Source organism: Embiotoca jacksoni, unplaced genomic scaffold (genome assembly GCF_022577435.1).
Source record: "Embiotoca jacksoni isolate LCO1_2020_lvr unplaced genomic scaffold, fEmbJac1.0.p SCAF_63, whole genome shotgun sequence".
NCBI lineage: Eukaryota > Metazoa > Chordata > Actinopteri > Embiotocidae > Embiotoca > Embiotoca jacksoni.
Genome location: NW_027185418.1, coordinates 1,165,965 through 1,192,089, shown reverse-complemented (window position 1 = coordinate 1,192,089; position 26,125 = coordinate 1,165,965). Strand labels below are relative to the sequence as shown.

General features: G+C 44.4%; 1 protein-coding gene across 1 annotated transcript in view; it reads right to left on the bottom strand.

The window, feature by feature from the left end:
* The window catches only part of sema6cb (semaphorin 6Cb), a 33,342-nt gene extending 14,023 nt beyond the window's left edge, over nucleotides 1–19,319 (bottom strand). The window contains 1 exon segment of the mRNA XM_069174949.1: nucleotides 19,257–19,319. Coding sequence (XP_069031050.1) covers nucleotides 19,257–19,319 — 63 coding nt within the window.
* Nucleotides 19,320–26,125: the final 6,806 nt, after the last annotated feature.

The window sequence follows — 26,125 nt, the reverse complement described above, 5'->3', positions numbered from 1 at the left end:
AAATAAAAAGACAAGACAGCAGATTCACGAACAGGTTCCCGAGTAAACGAGTTTTGGCCTGTCTGCGGGAAAAAAAAAAAAAAAAAAAAAAGCAAGTAAAACCAAGCGGGGTGGGGAGGTGGTGAGGGGGGGGGGTATCCAAATTCATGCAAGTGTCACTCAAGAGACGTTATCAGCTGCCCTATTCGTGATAAGTTGCACGGCGGACTCCTGCAGCAGCAACAGACGAAAACATGATCCGAGCGGGGTTTTTTTGTTTTGTGTGGGTTTTTTTTTTTTTTTTTTTTGCAGGACTGAGCTCCACGAGGTGTTTAGTTTGAACTGCTTAAAATTATAACGAAATGGTGCAAAATGAGCTGCTAAATCAGTGCAACCTCAGCTGATACACGCATACATTTCTGCTGATCATTCCCCCCCCCCCTTTTTTTTTTTTTTTTTTGCACACACACACACACACACACACACACATATATATATATATATATATATATATATATATATACACAAAACGACCGAGACTCCCGACAAACAGAGCCGAGAAAAAAACAAGCGGCTTCTCCGGAGCTCAAATTCAACTTGGAGCTATAGTTCGGGGTTTATAAAAAAAAAAAAAAGAAAAAAAAAATTTATAAAAAAATAATAATAAAAAAAAAAACATGTCATGAATAATTTTAGCGCCGGAATAATCTCCTTCTTTTGTGGAAAACTCAAAAGCACCACAGTCCGAAGAAGCAAAGTAAAGCACAGCTGCAGCTGCAGCTGCAGCAGCGTCGCCAAGTCTCCCAACAAGCGAACGAATCACTTCTTACCTTCACTGTTTCCTTCGTACTTCCACGAGGAGGGCAACAAAAAAACAAAAACAACAACAAAAAAAAAATAGATATTCGTCGGCGTCTTTTGGAGTGAAACACTGTCGCAGAGAAGAAGAAGAAGAAGCAATAAAGTCGCGGTGAAGATTACAAACGAGAGGAGTTGTTGTTTTGTGTGTGTGTGTGTGTGTGTGTGTGTCGCTGGTTGTTTCGCCAAGTGGTTTAGTATTCCCAGAGCGGCAGCGCGGCGGAAAGGCGCCCCTCGCTGCTGTGACAGGACTGGAGCCAGTCCGACTGAAACCTCAACACTTCGAGCTGCCGCGCAGGCCACGCCCCCCCTCCCGCCCCTGCGCCGCTGTTTGACAGGCGTTCCGACCAATCAGGGTGCGGGACCGTTGCGGATGATGTCGTTCTCCGATTGGCCAATAGTTCGAGGTCTTGCGTAAGGCGCTCCCGCCCAGCGAGCGGCCGGCTCACTTTTCTCCCAGATGTTAAATGCCTGAACATCAGGGCAGCTGCTGTAAACCTAAGCCGGCCAATCAGCGCGCAGGACAGGGGATTTTTAAAAAAAACAAAAAAAACAAACATAGTTTGGATTTGGTGGGAGGAGTTAGAGCCATTTAAATCAACATGCAGCTATATTAGCGAGATTATTCTCTTGTAAATCACTGCACCAAATTTAGCAAGTGTTTGGTCTTGTAATTATTAATCTCACACTTATTCTCATTTTACACTTCGTGGTATATCATTACATCAGCGTAGATGTATTATAGTCACTTGTAATATGGAAATATGGCCATCGCATTGAATGTAAGAAGACAAGTTTAACCGTGATATAAGGTCTGAATAACATGGCAGCTAACTATATCAACCGTCTAATCAATTTGATATACTGTGAATTGAATTGCACTTTGCACTGGCATTTATGCCAATGTGCACACAGAAATAATTCATTGTTTGAAGAAATCTCTTTGACTGTTAATAAAATGTCAGAAAATAGTAAAAAAAAAAAAAAAAAATTGTGAAAGCGCTGACTAATCGCTTCAGATTGCTTCTTTTGTCCTAACAACTTAAAATAAACAAAAAAAAACTAAAGATCATCAATTGACATTAACATAATACAGATAAAAGCTGCACAAAAAAAAAAAAAAACCTTCCCGTTACAAAATGAGGTATTTTTGCTTGACAACTGACTTGGAGGACAGTTGTTTTGTGCCCTACAACAAAATATTTAGTTGACTCCAAATAATATACACAAACACATTCAAATGCATACATTCTCTGTCAAACAAATACCATATATTTCACAACACATTGCACGAGAGGGACTAAAAATGCGACTGGCGTGCGCACTGAATGTCCTACAAAGCCGAGTACAATTTGAAATGGCAGGGTACAAAGTGTACCAAGAACAGTTAATCAGCCGGTGGTGGCGGCGGCGGTGGTGGTGATGATGATGATGATGATTTGTCGTACATTGCCAGGAACACTAATAAGACACCTGTGCGGGGACGGCAGCGCGGAGGCATTCGGTGTGACTGCATCTGTGTTTGACGCTAATCTCATAGACGGGCCGCGGACTCACAGACTGATTCATCTCCGAGCCTTCGTCTGGCGCATTCCCATCTCGGTCAATCTTTCTTGACAAAACGATCCCGAGTTACGCGCGGGACAAGAGTTCAAGTGGCCTCCGCGGCGGTTCCAACACACATACCGTGAGCCACTTTAGTCGTCAGATAAACGAGGAGACCTCCCGTCTTTTTTTTTTTTTTTTTTCAGGTCACCCTTGTTCATTATATTCTGCTTCGGCCTCGAGCTGCAGAAAAAAAAAATAAAAATAAAAAAAAGTTTCGGGTTTAGCTGTGACTCAACAGCGCTTGATTTATTCGGGTCATTTTTTTTTTCTTTCTTTCTTCGGTTCTTCGTTTGCTGCCTGTCGAGAGAGAGAGAGAGAGAGAGAGAGAGAGAGAGGCGCCGTCGAGGTGAAGAAGAGGACACGAGCCGGGAGGGCCAGGATTTGGGTTTTGGGTAAATCTCTGGCCACCGCCCGGTCCACCGCAACGAGCTCCGAAAGGTTTTTGGCAGTAAAGAGGTTTCGATCTATTGGCGAGCTCCGTTCGCCAGTCGGGGCAGTTTCTCCGAGCGGCGGTTTGCAACCTCCGTGCGTCTGTCTCTCCTGAGGTCTGCGCTGCTTCTTCTTTTTTCTTTTTTTAATAGAAAGTACATTGCAAAGCTTCTCCGATGTGAATTGATTGCCGGGTTAACGGCGAGGGTGGTCCCGCATCCTGGAATACGTGCATATTGGATTTCTTGTCAAGCGACGGACGAAAAGAGCGACGCCCGCTCTCGTAAAGAAGCCCAGAGCCGGTTAGCTTAGCGTAGAGATTGGAAAAAAAAAAAAAAAAAAGCGGCACCTATAAATCTCTCATTCACGCGTCTCGTCTTGTTTGCTTAATGTATACCAAAAAACTTGGAATAAGAAGAATAAGTTCCCCGATCCGTGACCTCTCCCAACGTGAATCCAGGAGTTATCGTGTGGTGACATTTTATGTCACTTTCATTTTGTGACTCTCAGCATACAAAGGGTAGCATCTCCTTGCCTCTTCGCCTTCTTATCTCATAAAACAAAACACTTCAAGCAAAAAAAAAAACAACAACAACAACAAAAACAACAGAGGTGTTAGGAAATTAAAACACAATGATTGGTTAGAAAAAGGGGCAGCGACGCTTCGGGCCGTCATCGCCAGTCGAACCGATGTTCGCTTGTTTGCATTGGAAGGAGGAAGTCGACAGAGTAAGCCAGAAACATTTTTGCCAAGTCACAAACGCCACCGAAGGACATTAGAGACTCGCTTTCGCTCCTCCGGCAAAGCAGATGTCAACTTTTTGGGTTTTTTTTTTGTCCCTTAGTTTCGTTTTAAACGTACCTGGAAGAAATCTGTCGTGCATTTGTAGATGTAGGACAAATATACAGCGACACCAACAGGGAGGTGTCTGATCAGTTGTAAATTCCTTCTGCAGCAACGTGGAACATGAAACATTCAACAACTATTTTCAGTTACAACAAGTCTTGCGCCAGATTGTGTGGGCCCCAACGGAGCCCTGATCTCATCTCAAGTCAGTCTGGGATTACTTGAAAAGAACCAAAGCAACCGAAACAGCCTAAATACACAGAATGATTGTGGCAGGCTCTCCAAGACGCTTGAAACAGCTGCCTTCCAAACAAATACGTAATTAGATTTTATTTATTTTTTTTTTTTAAATCTTTAATGCAATTTGTACGAGGCTAATTGCTAAATTAAAATGGTCGTGACATTAATTTTGAAAGCATCCTCAATTTACCCTTAGTGTTAAAATTGCACCGATGGTACAATAGCGACTGTGTTTGGGGGAAATATTGCAATACGACGGGGCCCGGTGACTGGCAATAAGAGAATTGACACAAGTCTTAATAACCACAGAACAATAACTATTCGTAGAGTCATTGCCTATTTTATGTGTCTTTATTGGTCTTCCTTGAAATGTTACAAAACTACACGATTTATTAAAGATAAATAGGCTGTTACTTCTTTCTCACTTAACGTCACTCAAAAGTTACAAAAGCAAGAAGGCATGCTGGGAAATACTCATTTGTTCGTCCAATGACTTTGCTCCCTGTCATTTGTGAAAGCCTCCCGGTTTTTTGTTCAGGAAATACACCAAAAAAAAAAACAGAGCCTGCGATTGTGTACGTGGCGTTTCAACCGAGAGGAGGCGACCAAGACAAAATATTTGCACTGGGGCTAACCGGAGTAACGTTACTCTGCTTACTTTTATATTACATGTCTGAGGATTATTTCATGTTAAGGTTAACTCGCTAGATGTTGCAATAGAAGTGTCTTTAAACATTTACTAAATAAAAAACATTTGTCCGGTTAGCATTTATCATCTTTATCGCCTGCTGTGGTTTTGACAGTACGACAAAATTTACCTCACCGGAGCTTTTATAAATGCAAATAAAGTAGCATAGAAAAACACAGAAAACGTCAAAATAGGATCCCGAAATCATATGTTTTACGCGCGCTTTTTCATAAATTATACAATTTGTGTGTGTGGTTTTTTTTAAGTGTAATATCAATAAAGGTGATTATTATCACTATCCTAATCCTGCTCCATACAGTACTGTTGACGCGATCGGCGGGCAAACCACAGCTGGAGTCTCCGCATCAACACTCGAACGCACAGCGGCCTGCAACCCAAACACCAAACACGTTAACACACACGTAGTAGATGCCTAATGTAAACCAACGTTGTTGGTTTTTTTTTTTAAAAGCGGCCCTGCGTTGGGGTTTAGAAAAGAAGCATGTAAGCGAGCACAACGGCTGAATTCAAACGGCCCGTTTCCGGAGTCTGCGGGAACAACTCGGACGACTCGCGTCGCCTTAGTGCCAATTATGAGAAACACACACGAGCTCTATATTTCACGCTCGGTCCCGTGGGCCTCTTTGCGCGAGCAAAAAAGCACCGAGAGCAGAAGAACAGGAGGGGAGAAGTGTGGGCTATGAATCCAGCGTAATGATGACAGCGTTCCCACAAGGCTTCAGTGTGTCGTCGCAGGCGGCTGCAGGAGACCGCCGGAGAAACCGCGGAGAGTATCTATCTGTGTTTGTTTGGAAAGCCGGACATATCCGCCCCCCTCCCCCCCCCCCCCCCCCCCCCCGCCCGCCTGTCAATAATCGGTAATATATGTAAATGCATTTCACGCTATTCCCCCGGGACGAGGCCATATGAGCTAACTTGGACTGATGGTATGTGTAAATAGACAAATTCATGTGGAACTTCTTTCTTTTTCAAGTCTTCTGAATATGACTGAAGGTTGAGCACATGTTGAAAAGCGACATCTGCCATTTGTGTCTCTGGGAATGTTTTGATCTTGAGGAATGATATTTAACATGAATATTGGTAGAACTATGTCTAATAATTATAACAATAACGATAATATTTTACCTTCGATCCGACGTTCACGGTTTATACATATCTACAACATTAGGTACACCTTCGGACCTGACATTGTTTCCCAGCCAAAATTATTATTCAAGTCCACAGATCTTGATCTTAAATTCTGGTTATCCTGAAGTTTCCAGCGACACCGGACGTCAGACTGAGTTTTGTGGAAGTGTGTTTAAAATGATCAGAGTGGGTTTTGTGTCGTTGTTTTTTTTTGTGGGGATGAATATGTTGGGGAATTATTCTTCTTTTTCTTGAAGAGCTGAAACAAGCTGTTACAAAATATGTAGTATGACATGGCAGTAGAACACGATCCGTTGGACTGAGGTAATGCTGCTCGGCATAAAAAAATACCTCCTTCATTGCCTTGTTAGTACATTTCTGAGCCCTGCCTCGCTGCGTTTGTTCTAGAGACTCCATAAAAGTCCCGCGCTGTTCATCTAATATAAGATGTCGACGGCCCCTCGAATAAAAAGCTGACAGTCCACGCGTTAACTATATTAGTTTTTTTTTTTTCTTTTCGGAGCGCAGATGACATCATGTAGATATTAAAGCTACATTTCCGCATGGAGCGAAAAGTAAATGCAATTGATCCCGAGTCTGTTTGAACGTATTCATTCCTCGCAGCTGAGCGTGAGGCGGTGGTGACTTCATAATACCAGCAGCCACGACGAGAGACTGGAAACGTGTTCTCGCCATTTGGCTGCATTAGAGATACGCCTGTGTGTGTCTGGGTGTCTGTCTGATCTTAATCCAACACCGGGATTCGGTAATCCCCAGCAGGTTTCACCAACTAAAACAAAAGATTAGGGAGAGATTTGGGTTGTTTGTTTATCATCTGAAATAATGTCAGAGGTCAGCTCCGGGACAAATGGAAGCAGAACAAATAGGAGCTCTGATTCCTCCTCATGCTCGGCTCTCTCTCACTCGCACGGTGGGGGGAAAAATAAAATAAAATTTAAAAAATTTAAAAAATCGACTGCCGTTACGAGATGCCCGGTTGATGCACTTTACTTCATCTCCCACAGATGCTAACACGTCTCACATTAATGCGCTTCCAGTGCACGTATCCACTGTTGCATACCGATAATCTTGTGTTCAGCCATCAAACAGTAGCATATGTTCGGAGGAGACGACCATGAAACAGCCTCTATTTCAAAAAATAGTGCCACTGCTGCTGCTTGTAGTAATATGATAATCTTAGTCTGAAAACATGATCGTGTGAAAAACACTTTTTGTTCTAGAACATCTGCCGCTGTTACAACAGATCATGTTTTTTTCCATTATCTGAAGGTTATCTTATTATCTTGACACAACAAGCTGCTACCTCGTCATCGTGATTTTATTATCTGCGGATAACAAATGGTTGTCTTTTTGGTTTTTTTGTAAGCAAAGTGGCAATTCAATTATGATGATATTTTGAGGTTTCGCATATTGTTTTTTTTTTTGTGTGATTATAACGTGTAATGTCTTGTTATTACAAAACAAGCTTGTGTTCTTGTTTTATTGTTCATACAATTGTGGAAAGATTCCGGTCAGGGATAAAAATCAATATAAACCAGGCCAAAATGCTGAAAGCTGCAGGATTCAATATTTTATATGAACAATAGAGTCAAGGGAAGAGAGGAAAATGGGGCATGAAAAAAAAGTGAAAAACCTCAGATTGTATATAATACTGAACATAGTCTCCGAGTCTGAAAAGTCAAGTCAAGTGACTTAAAGTGTAATACCACTGAGGGCCACTAGGGGCGGGCTCCCGGAGACTCCCATCAAAAAGCATCAAGTCCACTCATGAAATATAAAGTAAAAAAAAGTCATTATTAAGTCTCAAATTGAGATATGTTTGGGGGGGGAGTGGCTGGTTTGATTGACACGCCTCGGGTCCACCCCTCGCTCCTTCCCGGCTCGTCCAGATATGGTCACTTCTGGACCCAAAAAACCCAAGATGGCGGAAACCAAAATGTTAAGACTCAAGACTTCCAAACGGCAGTTCGCAAACCAATCAGATAGAAAACCACCATTCATTTACACTAATTTATAACTATTCCCCTCACGTCTATAGAACTTTTTAGGATCTTTTAGCACTTCGTTTTTACAGCCCACAAATCCACTGTTTGGTTTTAGTCTTATCATTTTCATAAACCTCACCAGCACCCGGCACTTATTTTCCGCGAAAAAAAAAAAAGGCTCTGAGTCTCCACCAGCACGCCAACACCCAATCACCAAACAACGGAGGGATAAAGTAGATACTAGCTGGCGAACACAGCGGAGCGTCGCAATCACAAGAAAACAGCTTATATTCCAACACAATGAGATAATCATGCCGCGACAACCGCGAGAGCTCTCAGCTCGTACTGCACTCGCCGGGGAATTGTATTACACAATTTAGAAACGTATAATGCGATTTATGCAACGCAAAATATACGTGATTTGGTCATTCATGCCTTCGCATTTCACAGATTGCTGTGCCTGAGTAATGCAATTGTCATTTCATTCGCAGATAGGGAATCGGTGGCGGTGAAAGGTCGACGCTGTGTAGTATTTCGTTGATCCCGTGTTCCACTCGGCGGTGGTAGAGTCTCGCCGTCTGACACGAGGACGCTCCAGCAGAGCGGACAGTTGCCGACACCGCTGTTTGAACTTTGGTCCGAAGGACACGCACGCAGTCTGACCCCCCGCGGTCTCTGAGACGCGCCGGTCCACCAATCATTCTCTCGCAAGAAAAAAGAAGAAGAAGAAGAAAAACAGCAGCGTGTGGTCAACGTCCGTGTGAGTAAAAACATCACGAGGGAGCTCATGACGTTCAGCTGGAGACCCGGCCCGTAAGCGCCAAATCCATGGTTTTTTTGTTGGTTTTTTTGGCGTGTTTTTCTAATGCTCAACCGCCATCGCGTTACACCGGTGTTATGTAATAACTGAAAAAAAAAAAAAAAACACGTGAGGAGCGCCGCTGTTGGAGAGGAAGCTTCCTGTCCATCTACCAGTGAAACACATGAAAACAGAAATGGTCCTGGCTGTTAATTTGTAATTTCTCGTGTCACCGATTTTGCAGACCGTCCTCCCTAAAAACACGGCCGTGGAGAGCAGGCTTGCAACAACCCATATTTACATTCACTGCGACCTCCACTGGCCGTAGTCGGTGACTGAAGTTATGCGTATATAAGTTAACTTTGTTTTTTAATTATAGTTTTTTTTTTTTTTTTTCTTACAGCATGCCTTCTCTGGTACCTCTCCGACGTTCCTGTATGTTCCTACGGGTCGTGTTGGTCCGACAGCGGGCGCCGAAAGCCCTCGTATATGTCACTAAAGGGAATCATCGGAAATACACCTGCGCCGTTGTTTCAGTACGAGGACATGCCGGGATTTAGCGAGTCGAGGTTTGCTCGCAGGCGTCTAATAAAGCAGAGAAAATGGAAGTACTGAATTGGGCGAGGTTGCGACCCTCTCCCACGAGGGACCTCCGGTGCTGCAGGCTTTTCCTGACCGCCACGACACCGGCATTAACACCGAGGGTGAATAGGTTTCACTTACAATAAGCTGCAAACATCCTCCTCGGGGCCGTCCCTCCTTCTCCTCTAATGGTCAGACGTTATTTGAATCCATAAATGTGACCACATGAAACAGGTAGTAAAAGAAAAACGATTCCTTCACTGTGTGTTTTTGAACCGGACCGACTCTCTTTAGTTGCTGTCATTTTTGTTGTTGTTGAGCGCCTTTCCGAGCGTAGCTGCGGGCCTCACAGTGCGTCCGACAGCGACCATCACTCCATGCTGCAAAAAACAACTGCTTCTGTCACTTATCATTTGTACAGCCAAGTTCGACGCCGGGAAGGCTTTTGAGGAGAGACTGTCTTGAGAGCGCACAGTTTGCTCAACGAATCTTTTGCCTGAAGAGGACACGGGGGAAAGACTGGAGATGCTGCGAGACAGAGGGTTCCCACGGGTCAGGGAATTTCTAGGCAATATCAGGGAATTTCAAAAAAAGTCTTTTTCAGACATAGAAAGTCAGGGGATTTCATCATCACAGGCCAAGCCGTGGAATATCAGGGAATTTTGCTTGCATGTTGTCTTTTTTTATCACGTTATTTTCCGTCTTTCCCGAATTGCCTGAGGGAGTTTTATTCCCTTTTCCGCTTGTCAAAAAGTGGCAGGCGCTTCATTAAAGACATTCCTTTTTCGTGTACCTGCAAACATGCCGGGAAAAGGTACATTTCAGAACCGGTATCAACACTTTGGCTCGTATACGCGGTCGAATGACAAGTTGTTTTTCAGCATTTTTAAGTCTTTTGGCGTTTTGTTCCGCGTCTTGCATTCGATCTTGAACCGGTGTCCTTGTTTTGGCGATTTTTTATTTTATTTATTCAAAATTGGTTCGTCTAAATAAAATGAGAAAGCTTCAGTGCATTTTTCACAGTGGCTTTCAAGGGTGTCGGGGGTCGGTGGACAACAGCAAAACCGGTCCTCACCACGTGCCTTAAAAACACGGCGAGGTTTTTATATTACATTCTCTAAAAGAAAAAAAGGAGGCAGGATAGTTTCCTCGGCCTGTTAATGAGTGTGTAAGGAACACATGGAAAGGACAAATGCACTGAGAAGACTTCATTCAATTGCTACTTCTTTACCTCCATTAAAAAGGAGTAACGTCGACACTGAACATCATCCGTTCCGACGTCCTCCAGCTTTTTTTTGCAGTTATATCAGTTATATCGCGGTTCCACCTTGTAAAACACTATTCTGTATCACAGTATACTTTCCCCCTGAAGGATTTTTTTTATTTTTTATTTAATTTATTTTAAATCATCCGTTCTCAGTTACAGCGTAGACCTTTTAGTTGACAAATTCCAGCGAGCCCCGGAGCGGAGGGAACGGCTCCGGCCACAGTAGATCGCCATCATTACAAGAAAGCTATACTAAGGAGGTCAGAGGTCACGGCCACAGCGCCCCTCACATCTCCGCCGCGACAGAATGATGAAAGGTTGAAGAGGAGAAGACAAAGAGATTTCTGATGAGAACACATGAGAGCCGGCGGAGAAGAAAGACGCGTAGAGGCAATGTGATTTGATGTTTTTTTGGTGGAGGAGATGCGAGGCGCTTCTTGAGGAGATGAGTTTTTTCAGTCTACAAAGGAAGCGAGGCGCGAGTCCTCTGTTATGCCTGGAATAGGAAGGTCACTCCACCATTAGAGAGTCGACCCCGCGTGGATCGATGACAGCGGGGCCAGGAAAGGAGAGCTAAGTGAGAGGCAGAATTTAGAACACAGATGAGTTCGCCGGCTTGTGACGTAAACTTAACGGTTCGAGAGAAAAAGAAAAGAAAAGGAGGTCGGAGGTAAATCCGAAGTTCCCACGCAGTACTCATTCTTTCCATTCGTTGTAATTATTTCACAATGTGCACCAATTAGCTGAACAAAAGAAATGATCCGCTGTCCTGGAACTCGTTTCAGAGATGTCAAAGACATTGTGTTTTGTAGCTGGAATCGGCGTAACCGAAGGGCGGTGTGTCAGTCTGGAAAGCTACCGGTGGCGCGCCACCCCGTTTCAGAGTGGGTCGTCCAAAATCGATGACGAAACACTGGATTTTCCGTGTCGAATCTTAGATGTGTGTGTTTTATTTGACCCGTTGCGAAATGTGTGAAGGGTATCAATCGAGCGGCAACCGAGAGTCAATCACTGGTGTGTGAACGTCCATTATGAAGCCTCGAGTTCGGATTTTGGCCGTCGCCATCTTGCTACTTCGGAGTGATTTGGAGTTGGAAGTGACCGTGTTTGGACAAACCGGGTAGGAGCCGGCGGTGGATCTGACTATCTGATTGGAAAACCCGAGAATGCTGCGTCCCGGCCACCGATAGCGGTAACCTGACTGCACCACGGGTCTGTCAATCAAAAAGACACACCCCACAAAAACACAAAGCATATTTTCTCATTAATGACGGGATTGTTTTCAGATGGACCGCCAGAAAACTAATAAGAAGTAGAAACTTTAGCTCGCAAAACCGAAATAACTTGTGGCTAAAATGTATTGACTTAGAATTTTTTTGAGGGAAGTTGAATGGGAGTCTACGGAGCTGGAGGTTTTCTGGAGCCGACCACTAGTGGCACTCTGTGGTATTGCAGCTTAAGGCACTTCCGCATCGCCCTAATTTTTGAGCACCCGGAAGCTGTACGTCGACTTTTATCATTCATTGATTTCATTTTGTCAAAAGAGCTCTCCCAGGAAAAAAGGTTGCAGACAACTTTTCTAAAAATCTGTATAAAATCCTCGCAGCTAATTGAGATTATTCATAATTTTACAACATTCACTGTTTAAAGTGCATTTCTTTAAATACCACATAAACTGTTATCTAACATCTGTTCTACAATCGCACAGTCTAAAATATTAACATATAATGTAAACCAGTATGACCTATACAATCAATTATTACTATATCACTACTTCAGTGCTTAACAGCAGTATATAACAGTAATTAAAAAAATAAATTAAATGTAATTAATTACACAACCTGGACCCTCATCAGGGGCAGAGAATGGATGGATGAATCAACTAATTGAAAATGATTAATTCATTTAGGCTTATTTTTAGTTTGCTAAAAATGACACTTTCTCATAATGAGCTTTCTGGCAACTTTATGGGTGTGTAATGTTTCCTGACAGCCCAAAATGAGATATTATTTTCCCATTACTGCCCACAGCATGGAAGGGGAAATTTTTTTTTTAAAGACTTTTGTAAGTTATTTTAAGACTTTTTAGTACTTATTAGGTCCGTTTTTTTTTTTTTGTTGTTGTTTTTTTCAGACCTGCAGACAAATATATGACAAACACCTTCGACTTCTACCGGGGGCAGATTTACTGAGAACAAATGCTTTTCTTCGGGACATACTTCACAGAGTCACACCTGGAAAGCTGCTCAGGGGAGCCACAGCCCGATCTGTCGGCCACTGAGCCGCTCCGCCGGAGCAGTTTGCGGGTTCATTGCCTTGCTTAATGTTATCTTTGGGAAGGTAATGAGGGAGAGACTTTAACTTTCACACCCAGGTTGAACCTGATGGCCTGACAACTGAACACGTGACCTTCTGATCACAAAACTTTTAAGACGGATTGTACATCGGCTGTGAAACCAACCTTCTGATTGTCCACATTACCGTTTATATGTTGTCTGTTGCTGGAAAACCAGAATGTATAAATTTGCAGTCTCGAAATAGAAACCGCAACTTTTCACGACTGCCTTCGAGACAAAAGTAAATGTCACCCTTGAGCTTCATTTTGAGCGTGAAAAAACATTGCAGTTCATCTGAAGGGAAGACGATTTGCATTTGCTTCAGCGCTCAAGTACTATACCAACAAAGACGATAATGATCTCTCTCATGGGATTTTATTTTTGTTGCCAACTGTAGATTTTGGAGCGGCAGGGAGGAAACTAATTTAATACGAACATGTTGTGCAGAAAAAAAAAGACAAGAGATGAAAATACTAGACAACGAAAGCAACCAAAACAGTGGAACAAACAAGCCTCCAGTTTGTAATCACAAATTTAATCCAACAGTTCTGTTTTCTGTTAAATTACGTGATGGAGCGTAACGAATGATAATATGTGTAGATTTTGTTCTGATGTGCTGACATTACATATCGGTTTTGGTACCGTCCAGTGGTTGCATTATTTTGGCAGTAGGTGGCAGATTGGTTAATATTTTTTACCTCTATCTCTTTTTAATATTAATTGAGGGATTTCGAGATCACAAAAAAAAAAACTATTATTGGTTGTGTTAATTGGCCAAGTTTACATATTTGACTCATTTTATATCTTAAACATTATTACATTCGGGAAAACTTAACTAGGAAAGGTCAACCAAAGAATTCAAGTTTAAATAAATGGGTGAGGCGGAAAATATCGAAGACCGGGGACATAGATTTATCATTATTAATGACATCACTATGAAACCTTATTGATATTTGTTCAATTGTTTGCTATTAGCTGATCTGTTGTGGAATTGTTGTTCTTGTATGATTAAAATACCAGGTGTGATGTTATGGTCTTGTTTTAAATTGTATGACCGCAATTGTTGCTGTTATGCGAATTTGTTATATGTTTTGCGGAGATGTTTCTTTTGTGTTTAATAAATTGGAAAAATAAAACACAATTCTGTTATTTTTTTAAAATTCCTTTTAAGGCTCAAACTAAAAAATAATGGCAAAAAGAAGGGGAAGGCTGCAAGCCCATAACTCAAACATTTTATTTTAAATTCTCGAGATCAATTTTTGGCAGAGAGAATCTCAGTGAAGTAAAAATAAAAAAATAAAAATAAAAAAGACTGCATGAGAGTTATGAGTGTGCAGCTTTCCCTTTCTTTCTTTGATGTATCCGTGAGCCGGCTCCCCACCAGAATAGCAGCGCGTGTTATTGCAGTTCTTAAAGATATTATTAGACCACAGTGCACAAGAAGCCATATAGTAACAGAATAGGCTGAGTTGTAGCCTCTTAAAGCTGCCACCCATAAAACAGGTTTAATACAATCCTGTCTTCATCATTATCATTTCAAACTACGCAACGCGCGGCCTCTTTCCAAACGCCTTCCTCGCCCGCATCCGCATACTCGACGAAGCATCAGAGGACACGGGCTGGCCCGGAGGCACGCCGAGTATTATGAGCGATCATAATCTTCCAAACAGACGCCGCATGCAGTGTCCTTAACTTTGTGTGCATTTCTGGAAAAAAAAAAAAAAAGTCCCTTTTCACGAGAAAGGCAAAGGAATGCAAAAAAAAAAAAAAAAAAAAAATAAGACGGCAAAAATGGATTTCGCAGGAAAAAAAAAAAAAAAAAAAAAAAAGTCTGCGCTTTAAAAGAAGATAGCAATAGAGAAAACAGCAAAATGACAACATGTCAACGGCTGAAATGGGGGAGGTGGGGGGGGGGGGAAGAGATGGGAAACCAGAGGGGGTTATCTGTAGGAGAGTGTCTCTCAACAGCACTCTTCGGGGAACTCTTGGCAGTCGAAAAGCAAAAGGGCCCAATTTACAGAAGAGAGGATTACACCGGAAGATTATGGCGGCGGAGTTATCGAGGCCTGCCCTCCCAAATAGCATCATTACCGCATCTGAAAGATGTGCGGCGCACAAGTGGAGACGGAAGAGTGAAGAAGAAGAAGAAGAAGAAGAAGAAGAAGAAGAAGAAGAAGAGGAGCAGCTATAGCTTCGCATCCCTTCTATTATCGTGCGGCGGCGAGCGTTGTATCGGGAGTGCCGAAGAGGGATTTGAAATTTGAGTCCTGACTCCGACTCGTCGGCGCCTCTTTCTTTCTTTCTTTTTTTTTTTTTTTTTCAGCCGTCAGGTTTTAAAATGGCAAACTTTCATGGTAAAAATCAATTAATTCCAACGGAAGCGGTGTGATCAGAGGATTTGCTCGAGGGGCGAATTTAATCCGTTCAACTTCAGTGAACTTTAACGAGCAAATTCGGGCCATTGACCGACGGTAAGTGCGCGGGGGGGGGGGGGGGGTGGGGTGAGAGTTTATAGCCTTTGAGGCGACAGAGAGCTGGACGGGTCCGAAAAAAAAAAAAATGAAGGCAAGGTGTCAATTCTTCGGCGCGTTGCATCATCCGCTGCAATGAAACCTCTGCTTTTTGGATTACAAACTGTTCCAACGACTGAGCAGGAGTTTGCGGACTCGAGCTCAGCTAACGACCTTGAGAAGCCAATCGGCAAGTCTGTAACTTACTCCTCTTGTTAATAATTGAACGGGGAGAAAAATAGCATGGACAAAATGCCTGCGATAACATGGTTACCATGCAGAGTATACTTTTTTTTTTTTTAAATTGGGTGTAGTGTCCGGGTCTGTCAAGTGAGGTTAAGCGCCATAAAGCGCAATACCACTAAGGCCCACCAGGGGCTGGCTCAGCTGGGGGGGAGGGGGGGCGTATCCAAGGATGCTGTCAAGGTTTTCAAAAGCGCCCCTGTTGAAGCTTCACGCAGCACTTTACAGACTTTAAAGACCTCCAACTCTGGATTTCATTTTTTCTGATTTATCTGTTCTTATTTCCTTTGCGTCCTCATCAAAGTCACAACGGGGACTTGTTGTTGTTGTTGTTGTTTGGCACAAAGAAAAAAAAAAAAAAAAAACAGAACTCGATGTCCGTAATTATGTTTCCTGTCAGTTACAAACAACAACAACAAAAAAACAGAAAACCCGTCCAGACGTTGTTTTCCAGCGACCTCGTCATGCGTTCGTCATCCGGGTGTTTTTTTTTTGTCTTCGCCGCTTACATCACTCGGCCGTGCAAACGAGGGAGTCCTGCCCAGCCGGAGCCGCGGGCGGTCGGGTTTCGTCACGAGGATTACGCCGTCGTATCCATCAAAAAAAAAAAAAACCCGAGTAGACAATCGCGCGAGACAGCACGCGCCGAGACGGCCGCGAACCTTTTTTCTGCGATCCGTCGGTGCGACAAACGACGCGGCTCCGACTCGCAAGGTCACGCAGATATAAAGAAAAACAACAACAAAACAAAAAAGGGTCAGTTTTTTTGCATTTTGCATTTCTTGTCCTGTGTATACATTTATTTTTAAAACATTTTAAATCGTCAATTTATGCTCAAAGGTGAAGCAAGGTCCCTCAAAAAAAAAAAAAAAGAAGCATTTACTCGTACTCGTCCACCCTCCGGCTCCGCAGTCGGGAAGGTGTTAGAGACGGAGAGGCTGCCGCCGGCCCTCGCGGGCATCGTGAATAACAGACGAGAACCATTTTCTAGTGGTAGCGAGGAAGTCGGTGGGAATTTATTTATTTATTTATTTATTTTTTTCTCTCTCTGGCCCCGGCCTCACGTCTGCCGAGGGAGCGCCCGGCGGGCCGCGGAGGGTCGGAGGCTGGGTACACGTCCACCGCCCTCCACCCCCCCCCCCCACCCCACCCCCCCACCGGTACCCTCCGGAGGCGAGCCCGGCTGTTGTTTACCAGCCGGGCTCGCCGGCTCACATTGGGCTGACCTTCCAGTGCCCGCTGGCTTCCCCGGCTCCCTTCCCCCTTTCTCTCCCATCACTGGTGGGCAGTTAAACGGCGGGTCGCGTTACAAGGAAACGAGCCAGCGAAGCCCTCTCTCGCCCCGGGCGGATCAAGGGCGGTATTTTAAACACATCAGATCGCACCATTTTGCAGCCCTCCGCAGTGCCGGGTGGGGGCGGTGGTGTGGGTGGTGGTGGGTGGTGGTGGTGGTGGTGGGAGGTGTGAATAAATCTGGGAGCTTTTAAAGGGCGGTGATTAAATGTTTTACTGCGTCCGTCTGCCGCGCCTCTGGGGTGGGAACCGGTCCGAAAGCGATTTAAAAAAAAAAAAAAAATTTTGTTCACCGTTTGTTTAACGACCAGCAATATTGATGTTTTTCTTTTTTTTTTTTTGCACCGCAAAAAGTCTGGAGTCAAATATTGGCCTCGTTATTAAAAGTCTAATCTTCCCGGCCCTCGATATCAGTTTTCCCACAGAAAGGTTATCCAGGAGCTCCCGTTTGTCGAGGGGGAGAGCGGTGCAAACGAGCAGAAACACGGCAGTCGCAGTTCGCCGAGATAATGCCGAGATAATAACGTCAAGAAAATGTCAATATAAAACCAGGGCCAAGAAAAACAAAAATGCGTGGGTTATTGTGTTATCGTCCCTGAATGAGTGATTTCGATTTTGATATAAACCCTGAAAAGGAAACTGGGATGATCTGAGTCCAGTGTGTGTGTGTGTGGGGGGGGGGGGGGGGGGGAGAAGGGATTGGATCTTTCTACATAATAAATAACAAACAACCACGTCTCGGTAAAACTGCCGAATCAGCACGGTCTCTACCCTGCAACTGTCAACGCGAGAGGTCCATCTCCGTGTTTAATCTCCTCGATCTGTGAACCGAGCGCCAAAATTTTGAACCGAGATTTGTTTTTGTTTTTTCTGTTTCTGATTAATATCATTTTCTATAATTATGTTTTTCTTTGATTTGGGGAGCAGAAGGAAAAATAAAATCAACTTTGAGGCCAAATCATAAAAAAACCAACAAAAAAAACCCACCTCAGCTTTATATTGATGCAGCTGTTACCGACCCCACACACACACACACACACACACACACACACACACACACACACACACACACACACACAACCCCCTACATGGAATCAAAGATGTTTTTCTACATGAAAAAATAACACTAAAGTTGTTTTTTTTTGCACTGTATGCGCTGCACAAACATCAGCGTGATGACTGAAGGTACCTGGCCGTTTTAGATGTTTACTTACGTGAGCATGACTGACAGAGGGGGGGGGGGGCGGGGAAATGCACCCCAGGAGCTCGAAAAAGATAAAACAACATGTGGATCTTTGCCGTTCTCAGTGCTCAACAGTGGATGCAAATCTCACGGCCAGCGTAAACCTCCACGTGTTAAAAAGTTACATCTCAAAAATCCCCCCCCCCCCCAAAAAAACAAAAACAAAAAAAACGCATCTTCTTTTGGAGTTTATTTTCTAATTAATGACCGGATTATTTTCCGATCGACAGCCAGAAAACTATGAAGAAGAAGCGACTTTAGCTACTAAAACCAAAATAAGTTGAGAAAGAAATCGATTGACTTTCGATTTTAATGAGGGAAGTTGAATGGACGTCTATGGAGCCGGAGACTTTTTGGAGACAACCTCCGGTGGCACTCGGTGGTACTGCAGCTTGAGGCACTTCTGCTTCGGCCTCATTCTTCAGACCCGGAAGCTACGTTTTTTTCCCCCACTTTTATAAATGTATTTTATTTAAAATCTTAAAGGGCCAAATACATTATTATTATTATACTATTATACAAATTTTTTTTTTTAGTTAATGACGAGATTATTTTCAGGTCCTAAAGTGCCTCCAACTTGGACCTCTCAAAAAAAGATGGAAAGCGGTCAGTGACGAGCGACGCCAGCTCCCTTTAGGACCCGGCGGCCTGGGGAGAAAAAAAAAAAGTGCTGTTGGCGTGGCGAGTGGGGGGGGGGGGGGAAGGAGGGGGGGAGAGGAGGGAGTAAACATGGTCCTGATTAGCAGCAGAGAAGGTGTTGATGACCCATAACTCATCAGGACATTTTTCATGTGCCGTCACCCCCCCCCCCACACACACACACCACCACCACCACCCACCACCACCCACTTGTAAAGAATTATGTCCTTCATGCCCCCCCCCCCCCCCCATACCTGTTTGTTAAGTCAAAGTTAACACACACACACACACACACGTGCATTTGCAGCTCACAAAAACTAATTAGGCTGTCAGGGAGAAAGACAGGGAAGGTGGTGGTGGTGGTGGTGGGGGGGGTGGGTGGCTAATGTAACGCAGCGCCCTCCCCCCCCCACCTCCACCCCTCTACCGCCTCCCTCGGTGAAGTGACACCAATTAATGCAGCATCGTATGTGACTGCGACTGCACCCCCCATTCTCTCCAGTCCCCCCCCTCCACCCCCGCCTCCACTCCACTCCCATACCACCACCACCACCACCACCACCACCTCCACCACCTCCTCGAGGTGACAGGCGTACTGACACATCACGGAAGCTTGACTCTTTCTTCAGGCTGTTGTGGAAGGAGGAAAAAAAAAACAACAACAAAAAAAAGCAAACAAACAAAACATCACCACGGGAAGAGAAGTGGCAGCAGAATGATGATGCGGGCGAAACATATCGCGTGTCCTCGACTGCTCCGCTTTTTCCCTTTTTCTTTTATACCTTTATTTGGGCAGGCAGTCGTTGGCACAGGAGATCAGCAGCCCTCGCACTGATGAGAATGGATGTGCTGGAAATGAGAATCTTTTATGAGGAGGTAATCCGTGACATCCGGTATTTATTTCTTTTTCTTCCTTCCTTTTTTTTTTTTTTTTTTCTTCTCTCTCTTTCTTTGTTGCTCGTCTCTCACCGCCGAGGCGTTTCTGCACAGCTTCTTTTTTCTTGTCTTTTTTTTTTCTTCTTCTTCTTCTTCTTCCCAGAGATCACCTGTCAGTCAAACTGTGTGGGCAAGCCCGTGGCGGCTTCTTACTTTGAGTTTCCTCCTTGATGCGGTTTGTTCCTCTGCAGGTGACACACTCTCGCCTCCTCCCCGGTTGCGTCGTCTTCTGGTCGTGACAAACTAATGTAAACTAAAATCGCTCGTGTTCTCTGAGTGTTTTTTTTTTTTGTAATATCTACGCTGTTAAAAGAAAGCGGGGAGAAAATCTGCAAAAGTGGACGTAGTTTTGGGGTCTGAAAAATACAATACCGCCGGGTGCCACTAGAGGTCGGCTCCAAAAAAAAAAAAATCCTCCGGCTCCGTAGACTCCCATTTAACTTCTCATGAAATTTGAAGTCAATTTTTTTTTGTTTTTTATGCACGCGTTATCTCGGTTTTCCTCGCTAAAGTCGCTCCTTATTCGTTTTTTTTTGGCGGTCCGTGTGAAAATAATCCCGTCAGATCGAGTCAGATCCACCAGCTGGCTCCTCCCCCCCGTGCTCGTTCCAAATATGGTCACTTCCTGCTACAGACCGTTTTTTTTTTTTTTTTTTTGGGCGAACGTTTTTTGCGACTAATCTCTTTTGTCCTATTTCCCTCGGTACTACCAGTGTTTCGTAGTAATTCACCACTACCGCCAGAAGGTGGCAGAAATGCAACTAAAGGCTGTTTGCCAACTGCCATTGAATGAAACAAAAGGATGGATAAGAAGATCTCAAGACCGGACTTTGGTAAAGTCCCCCCCCCCCGACCCCCCGCTCAAAACCTTTTCAGATATCCCTCATCTTGCCGAACCTCCAGCACTACAATCGACTTCTCTGCCTTTTATCAGAGCGTTTGGTATCGAACCCTCGCAGGCAGCTCCATCAACAGAGATAAATATGCAACATTTTCACTTTCTGTGTCGCTGCCGTCCCCACCCGCAAAGATCGCAAACTTTATAGAGGCGACCTTTCTCAAGCCCCGCAGCCCGAATACTCCCTCAACTGGAATGTAAATAAATCAGACGCATATACGCGTCCACTACCGAACGTTAACGTTTGACATAAATCCGCAGCTGAAAACCGCTAGTTTGTGAAATATTTGCGGAGCGGGTCGTACGTTTTGAAAGTTTTATTAAACCTTTGACCGTGATGCCGGCGCGGATAAAAAAAAAAAAGCGATAAAAACCCCCTTCGCGTTGGACATCCTGTTTTATTTGCAGCTTTTTATGTCCTCCGTGCGTCCCGCCGGTGAAACGAGCGGTTTTATTCCTGACCTTTATTCAAATAAAGAAGCGATAACTCTTCGATATCGGTGTCACGCTCGGAGCGCGTTTACAAACCGCCAAAAACACGCAGGATTTGATCGAGTAGAAAAAAAATAAAAATAAACCCACCGACGGTGGCAGGATATCAACCCGCCGGTGTCAAAGGTCAAAATTAAGTCTCAGACCGGGAAGGAAGCGATTTTGTCCGTCTCGCTGAACGGAGTTTCCCGTTTGAAAACCTTTCTTGGCTGCTGGGAAAGCCCATAAAACGGCGCGGACCGTGAGTCACTGTAAATTTCACTGAACCCAAAACTAATGACATTATTGGAGGGTAGGAGCCAACGTCCTCTTTAAAAAAAATAAAAATAAATAAAAAAGGTCTTTTTTTTTTTTTTTTTTGAGCACATCTGTGCAAGTGCTTTGCAACCCGTACGCGTTTACTTATTAAGCATACAAGTGTTTCATTTCAAAGTGCATATCAAGGAAAACACTGCGGCCACAGAGCTCTTTTCCCATAATCAGCTGTTTTGGCGACCAAAGATTTAACTACCCGACTCGGCTGCGGTCGGTGGCGCTTTTAAAGCCGAGGAAACGGGAGTCCGTCCGTTCTCCGACTCGGCGACGTCGGTCTCCCGCCAGCGGCGGGGTGGGGGGGGGGGGGGTGGGGGGGAACCTCCACGGGCGAGTCGTAGGGCGAGAAGTGCATTTTCACACGTTTGAAAGGAAAAGGGCGCGAAGAGCAAATGAAAGTAAACTCGCACCGTCGTCGAAGAGGAAAATAAGAATTGGGTTGTGTTAAGCGTCGATGACAATTACCGCTGAGTACGTGTGTGACGGCCGATCAAAAAGAGCGCTCGTCGTGTTGGAAAAAACACATTTTTTAATTTTTGTTTTTTTTAATTTCCATTTTCATTCATTTCACATTTACACAAGTGAACACTTTTGCTCTCTCGTGAGTCGTCTATTAAACCTCCGCACGGCTGTAATTCCAGCAAAACAAACAAAAACAAAATAGGACATTATCACTGAGGCCTTTTATAACGTCAAATTAGGATAATAAGGGCGCAATTAAATGCGTTTGTTAACGCACGATTCTGACTTTCTTGCGCAACTGCGCGCGTTTGGTTTGCGAACCAAATGGAAGAAAAACGCCGCAGTCGAAAACGTGCTTCATGTAACGTAAATTTTATGACATTCATTTTGACTCGTTGGTCTTTCAAAAGTTTTTTTTTTTTTTTTTTGGACACAAACACTCAGCCGGAGAATACGCATGCGAGGTGATTTGCGAGCGAGTGATCGGGAGGTGCCGTTTGGATGTTGAGCTTTTTAATGATATCTAAATAATAAAAGAAAATGAAAGCGCTCTTCATTTTTGTTTGAACGTAAACCGCCTTCGCCGTGTTTGACGACGAAATATCCGTAACGTCTAATTAGTTTCAGTTCACCGCGTTTCATTTTCGCGGCTCTCGGGAGTCGGCGAGGAGCCAAATTTACACAGCCAAAAAAAAAAAAAAAAAAAGGTTAAATGTCAGCTGAAACAATGATTTACAAAGGCGTTTAAACGCGGGGAGGGAAGAAGTATCCTGCTTCTGCTTTAATATTAACCCCCCATCCCCCGCTTAAGCGTGCACATCTGCATGGAAACGCGACGGCCGTTTCTTTTTTTTTTTTTTTTAATCGCTCGCTGTAATCTTCCGCGAATCCCAAAGCCCGACTCGGCGAGCGGGCTTCAATGTCCCTTAGATGATTGCCGTCCTTGTACGTTACCTCGCTCGAACGGGGTGGGGTGGGGTGGGGTGGTGGTGGCAGCGGCCCGGGACGGCGAAGGCTACGTGGGCGTGAAAACGGGCGGAAGAAGAACTAGGAGGGATGTGTGAAAATGTAAAAGTGAAAGTGAAAGTAAGAAGAAAAGGAAGATATATATATATAGATATATATACGAAAGGAAAAAAAAAAGTAATTAAAGATACGTGAGCAATCTGTTTGTTTTAGTTTGAGGTTAAAATTGAAAAAGAGACATCTTTCGAAAACGTGCACAAAACAGGAAAGAAGTAGCACAGAAATAAGGGCAGCACTTAAACCTGCATTAAGCACTTTTTTTTTTTTAATTAATCTACCATCACGTTAACTCAGTGTGAAAGGGTTATACGAAGTGCCGAACGCAATGATAATTATAATAAAAAAATTAAAAAAAAATTAAAAAATCTGCAGCTTTTACCTCTTATTCACGCTGCTCTCAAACTGTTGGAAAAAATGAAGGGGACTGAAAAATGTCAACTCGGTTGCGTTATTCCTCAAACGGCTAAACGCCACCGCCGGTCATTTAGTCAGCCAAATAATTAGAGCAGGCCACTTTTAATTTTCCGTTCTGTATTCCGGGTGATTCGTTAGCGGCGTAAACTCGATTTAAAAGAAACTGAGCGGGCTATTTAAACCCTCGTTAACCGACAAAATCGACCGTATTAGTTTCAGTCGGGGCAGTGGACTCGATTTACTCGTCGGCCGCTTGACAATTAAGTCAAAACCTTCCGGTGTCGAGAGGAAGCTTGAAAAAAAACAAAAAAAAAAACAAGGCGGGCCGACGTTCACAGGAAGTCCCGACGGTCACAGGAAGTCCCGACGTTCAAAGGAAGTCCCGACGTTCACAGGAAGTCCCGACGTTCAAAGGAAGTCCCGACGGTCACAGGAAGTCCCGACGTTCAAAGGAAGTCCCGACGTTCAAAGGAAGTCCCGACGTTCACAGGAAGTCCCGACGTTCAAAGGAAGTCCCGACGTTCACAGGAAGTCCCGACGGTCACAGGAAGTCCCGACGTTCAAAGGAAGTCCCGACGTTCACAGGAAGTCCCGACGTTCAAAGGAAGTCCCGACGGTCACAGGAAGTCCCGACGTTCAAAGGAAGTCCCGACGTTCAAAGGAAGTCCCGACGGTCACAGGAAGTCCCGACGTTCAAAGGAAGTCCCGACAGTCACAGGAAGTCCCGACGTTCAAAGGAAGTCCCGACGTTCACAGGAAGTCCCGACGTTCACAGGAAGTCCCGACGGTCACAGGAAGTCCCGACGGTCACAGGAAGTCCCGACGGTCACAGGAAGTCCCGACGGTCACAGGAAGTCAAAAAGCATCTACAGACTTCCTGCGTGACACTCAAAACACCTTTATTGCTTTGTTAACGTGGGTTTTCCCAAGCTTTTAAAAGGTCGTCGTTTGACGCAAATTTTGACGTACGTTTGCAGCGAAGGAATTTTGCTGTCGCTACGTTAAGAATAAGAAAAAAAAACAACCTCACTGACAGCTTCATCGGAGTTTAAGACTTTTTGTGTCCGATCGGGGTCAAACGATCGGCTGTTCACATCCGATCGTTTCTTGTGTCGGAGCCCCTTGAAGTTCAGTATCGCTCCCGTAAAGACGTACGACATCGCCCCGAAACCTGCTCCGGGCACGTCTTTTCATCGCAGCCCATCCGATATCGGGAGAGGGGGGGGGGGGAGGGGGGAGAGGGGGAGAGGGCGTGGGGCTCACAACACGCCACTTCCTGCCGAGTCATAACTCAATAAGGGCCGACAACGGGGCAGACGCGCCACAGCCGGCTGGTCACTCAATCTCGTCCCTACCCATTCGCCCTCATTGGCAGATAAGAGACGGTGATTGCACTCTGTCACTTTTATTCCCTCGCTCCGTGGAAGAAAGATGGGATGGTGAGGGGGGGGGGGGGGGTGACGACTGTAGCTGCCTGCCGCTTGATCAAATCAGCCCTCCCGCAATACCTCCCCCCCCCCCACCTCCTACCGACCTCCTCCTCCTCCCCCCCTCCCTCCCGTGTGCCTGCTGGCATTTGAAATGTGAATCTCTTGTGCAGCCGTGGAGAAAAGCGAGAAAAGCCGCAGATGTCAAAAATGGTGGCATTTTCCTCGACGGCGACGTCTTTGTCTTCCGTCGCAGCTTTCTCGCTTCGGATCAAAAAGATAATTCAACCGTCGGAAAATCGTTTTTTGTTTTTTTTTACGCTTTCCTCCTTTCAGGTAAATCAACTGATTCCTCGCCATTTTATTTTTTTTTGCCCCCCCCCGCCCCCCTCTCCTCCCCCTTTTTTTTCTTTTTTTGCAAGAGATGCCAAATTCCCAAGAAACGTAACTTTGGACACCCCTCCGGTCGAAGAGAAATCAAAAAATCTGGGTCAATCTCGGCATCCCGACCCGTCACACACACCGACGGTACCCCGCGGAGACTTTTACCTTTTGACCTTTGCTCCGCAGAGACACACAGCCGGGCAGGACTCGAGCCTCCCGGGTCAGTTAATGAGCTCGTGTGTGTGTGTGTGTGTGTGTGTGTGTGTGTGTGTGTGTTGTGTTGTGTGTGTGTGTGTGTGTGTGCACAGCTGGGAGTTTGTGGATGTGATAAACAGGTACTGGAGGGGTGATGACAGAGGGTTTATAATGTTCTGGGCGAGGAGACAGAGGGAAAATATCCAGAGTTATGAGCTGTGTGTGTGTGTGTGTGTGTGTGTGTGTGTGTGTGTGTGTGTGTGTGTGTGTGTGTGATTCATTTGGTTCCACTACGTTTGTGAGGACCAGACCACTTTAAGAGTTAGAGAGGATATGAGGATATTTTCCGAAAGATAAAACATTCGAGCCAGTTTTTTTTTTTTTTTTTTTACTTCCAAACCGTTTGATAATTTAAGATATACTTATGTTTTTTTATTTTTTTTTTTATTACGGATTGGTTCTTGTTTTCATTCTTTTGACCATCATTCTCATGGGGATAATGATATTGTGCTCACTGGATAATTAGCTGAGGTCTGAATACATGGTGAACAAAAAAAAAAGAAAATCACCGGCACCCCGATGATAACGGTTTTAAAAACAAGCCAATAGTTTCAGCCAAATTATCTTAAACCACTTTACAGAGCAGATGTAATAATGTTGGTAATAATCCCTCTTTTTGCTAAAAAAAAAACAAAAAAAACTGTGGGCGCACAATGACTGAAAATTGGAAGAATCAAAGGCTAGAACAGGATGTCACTCTGTAAACTGTGACAGATATATACTACAAAGAGTAGTTTGGTTAGTAATTTGCCGACCGCTCTACCTGCCGAGAGAATAACGTTGTCTTGTTTTTTTGCTGTTGCA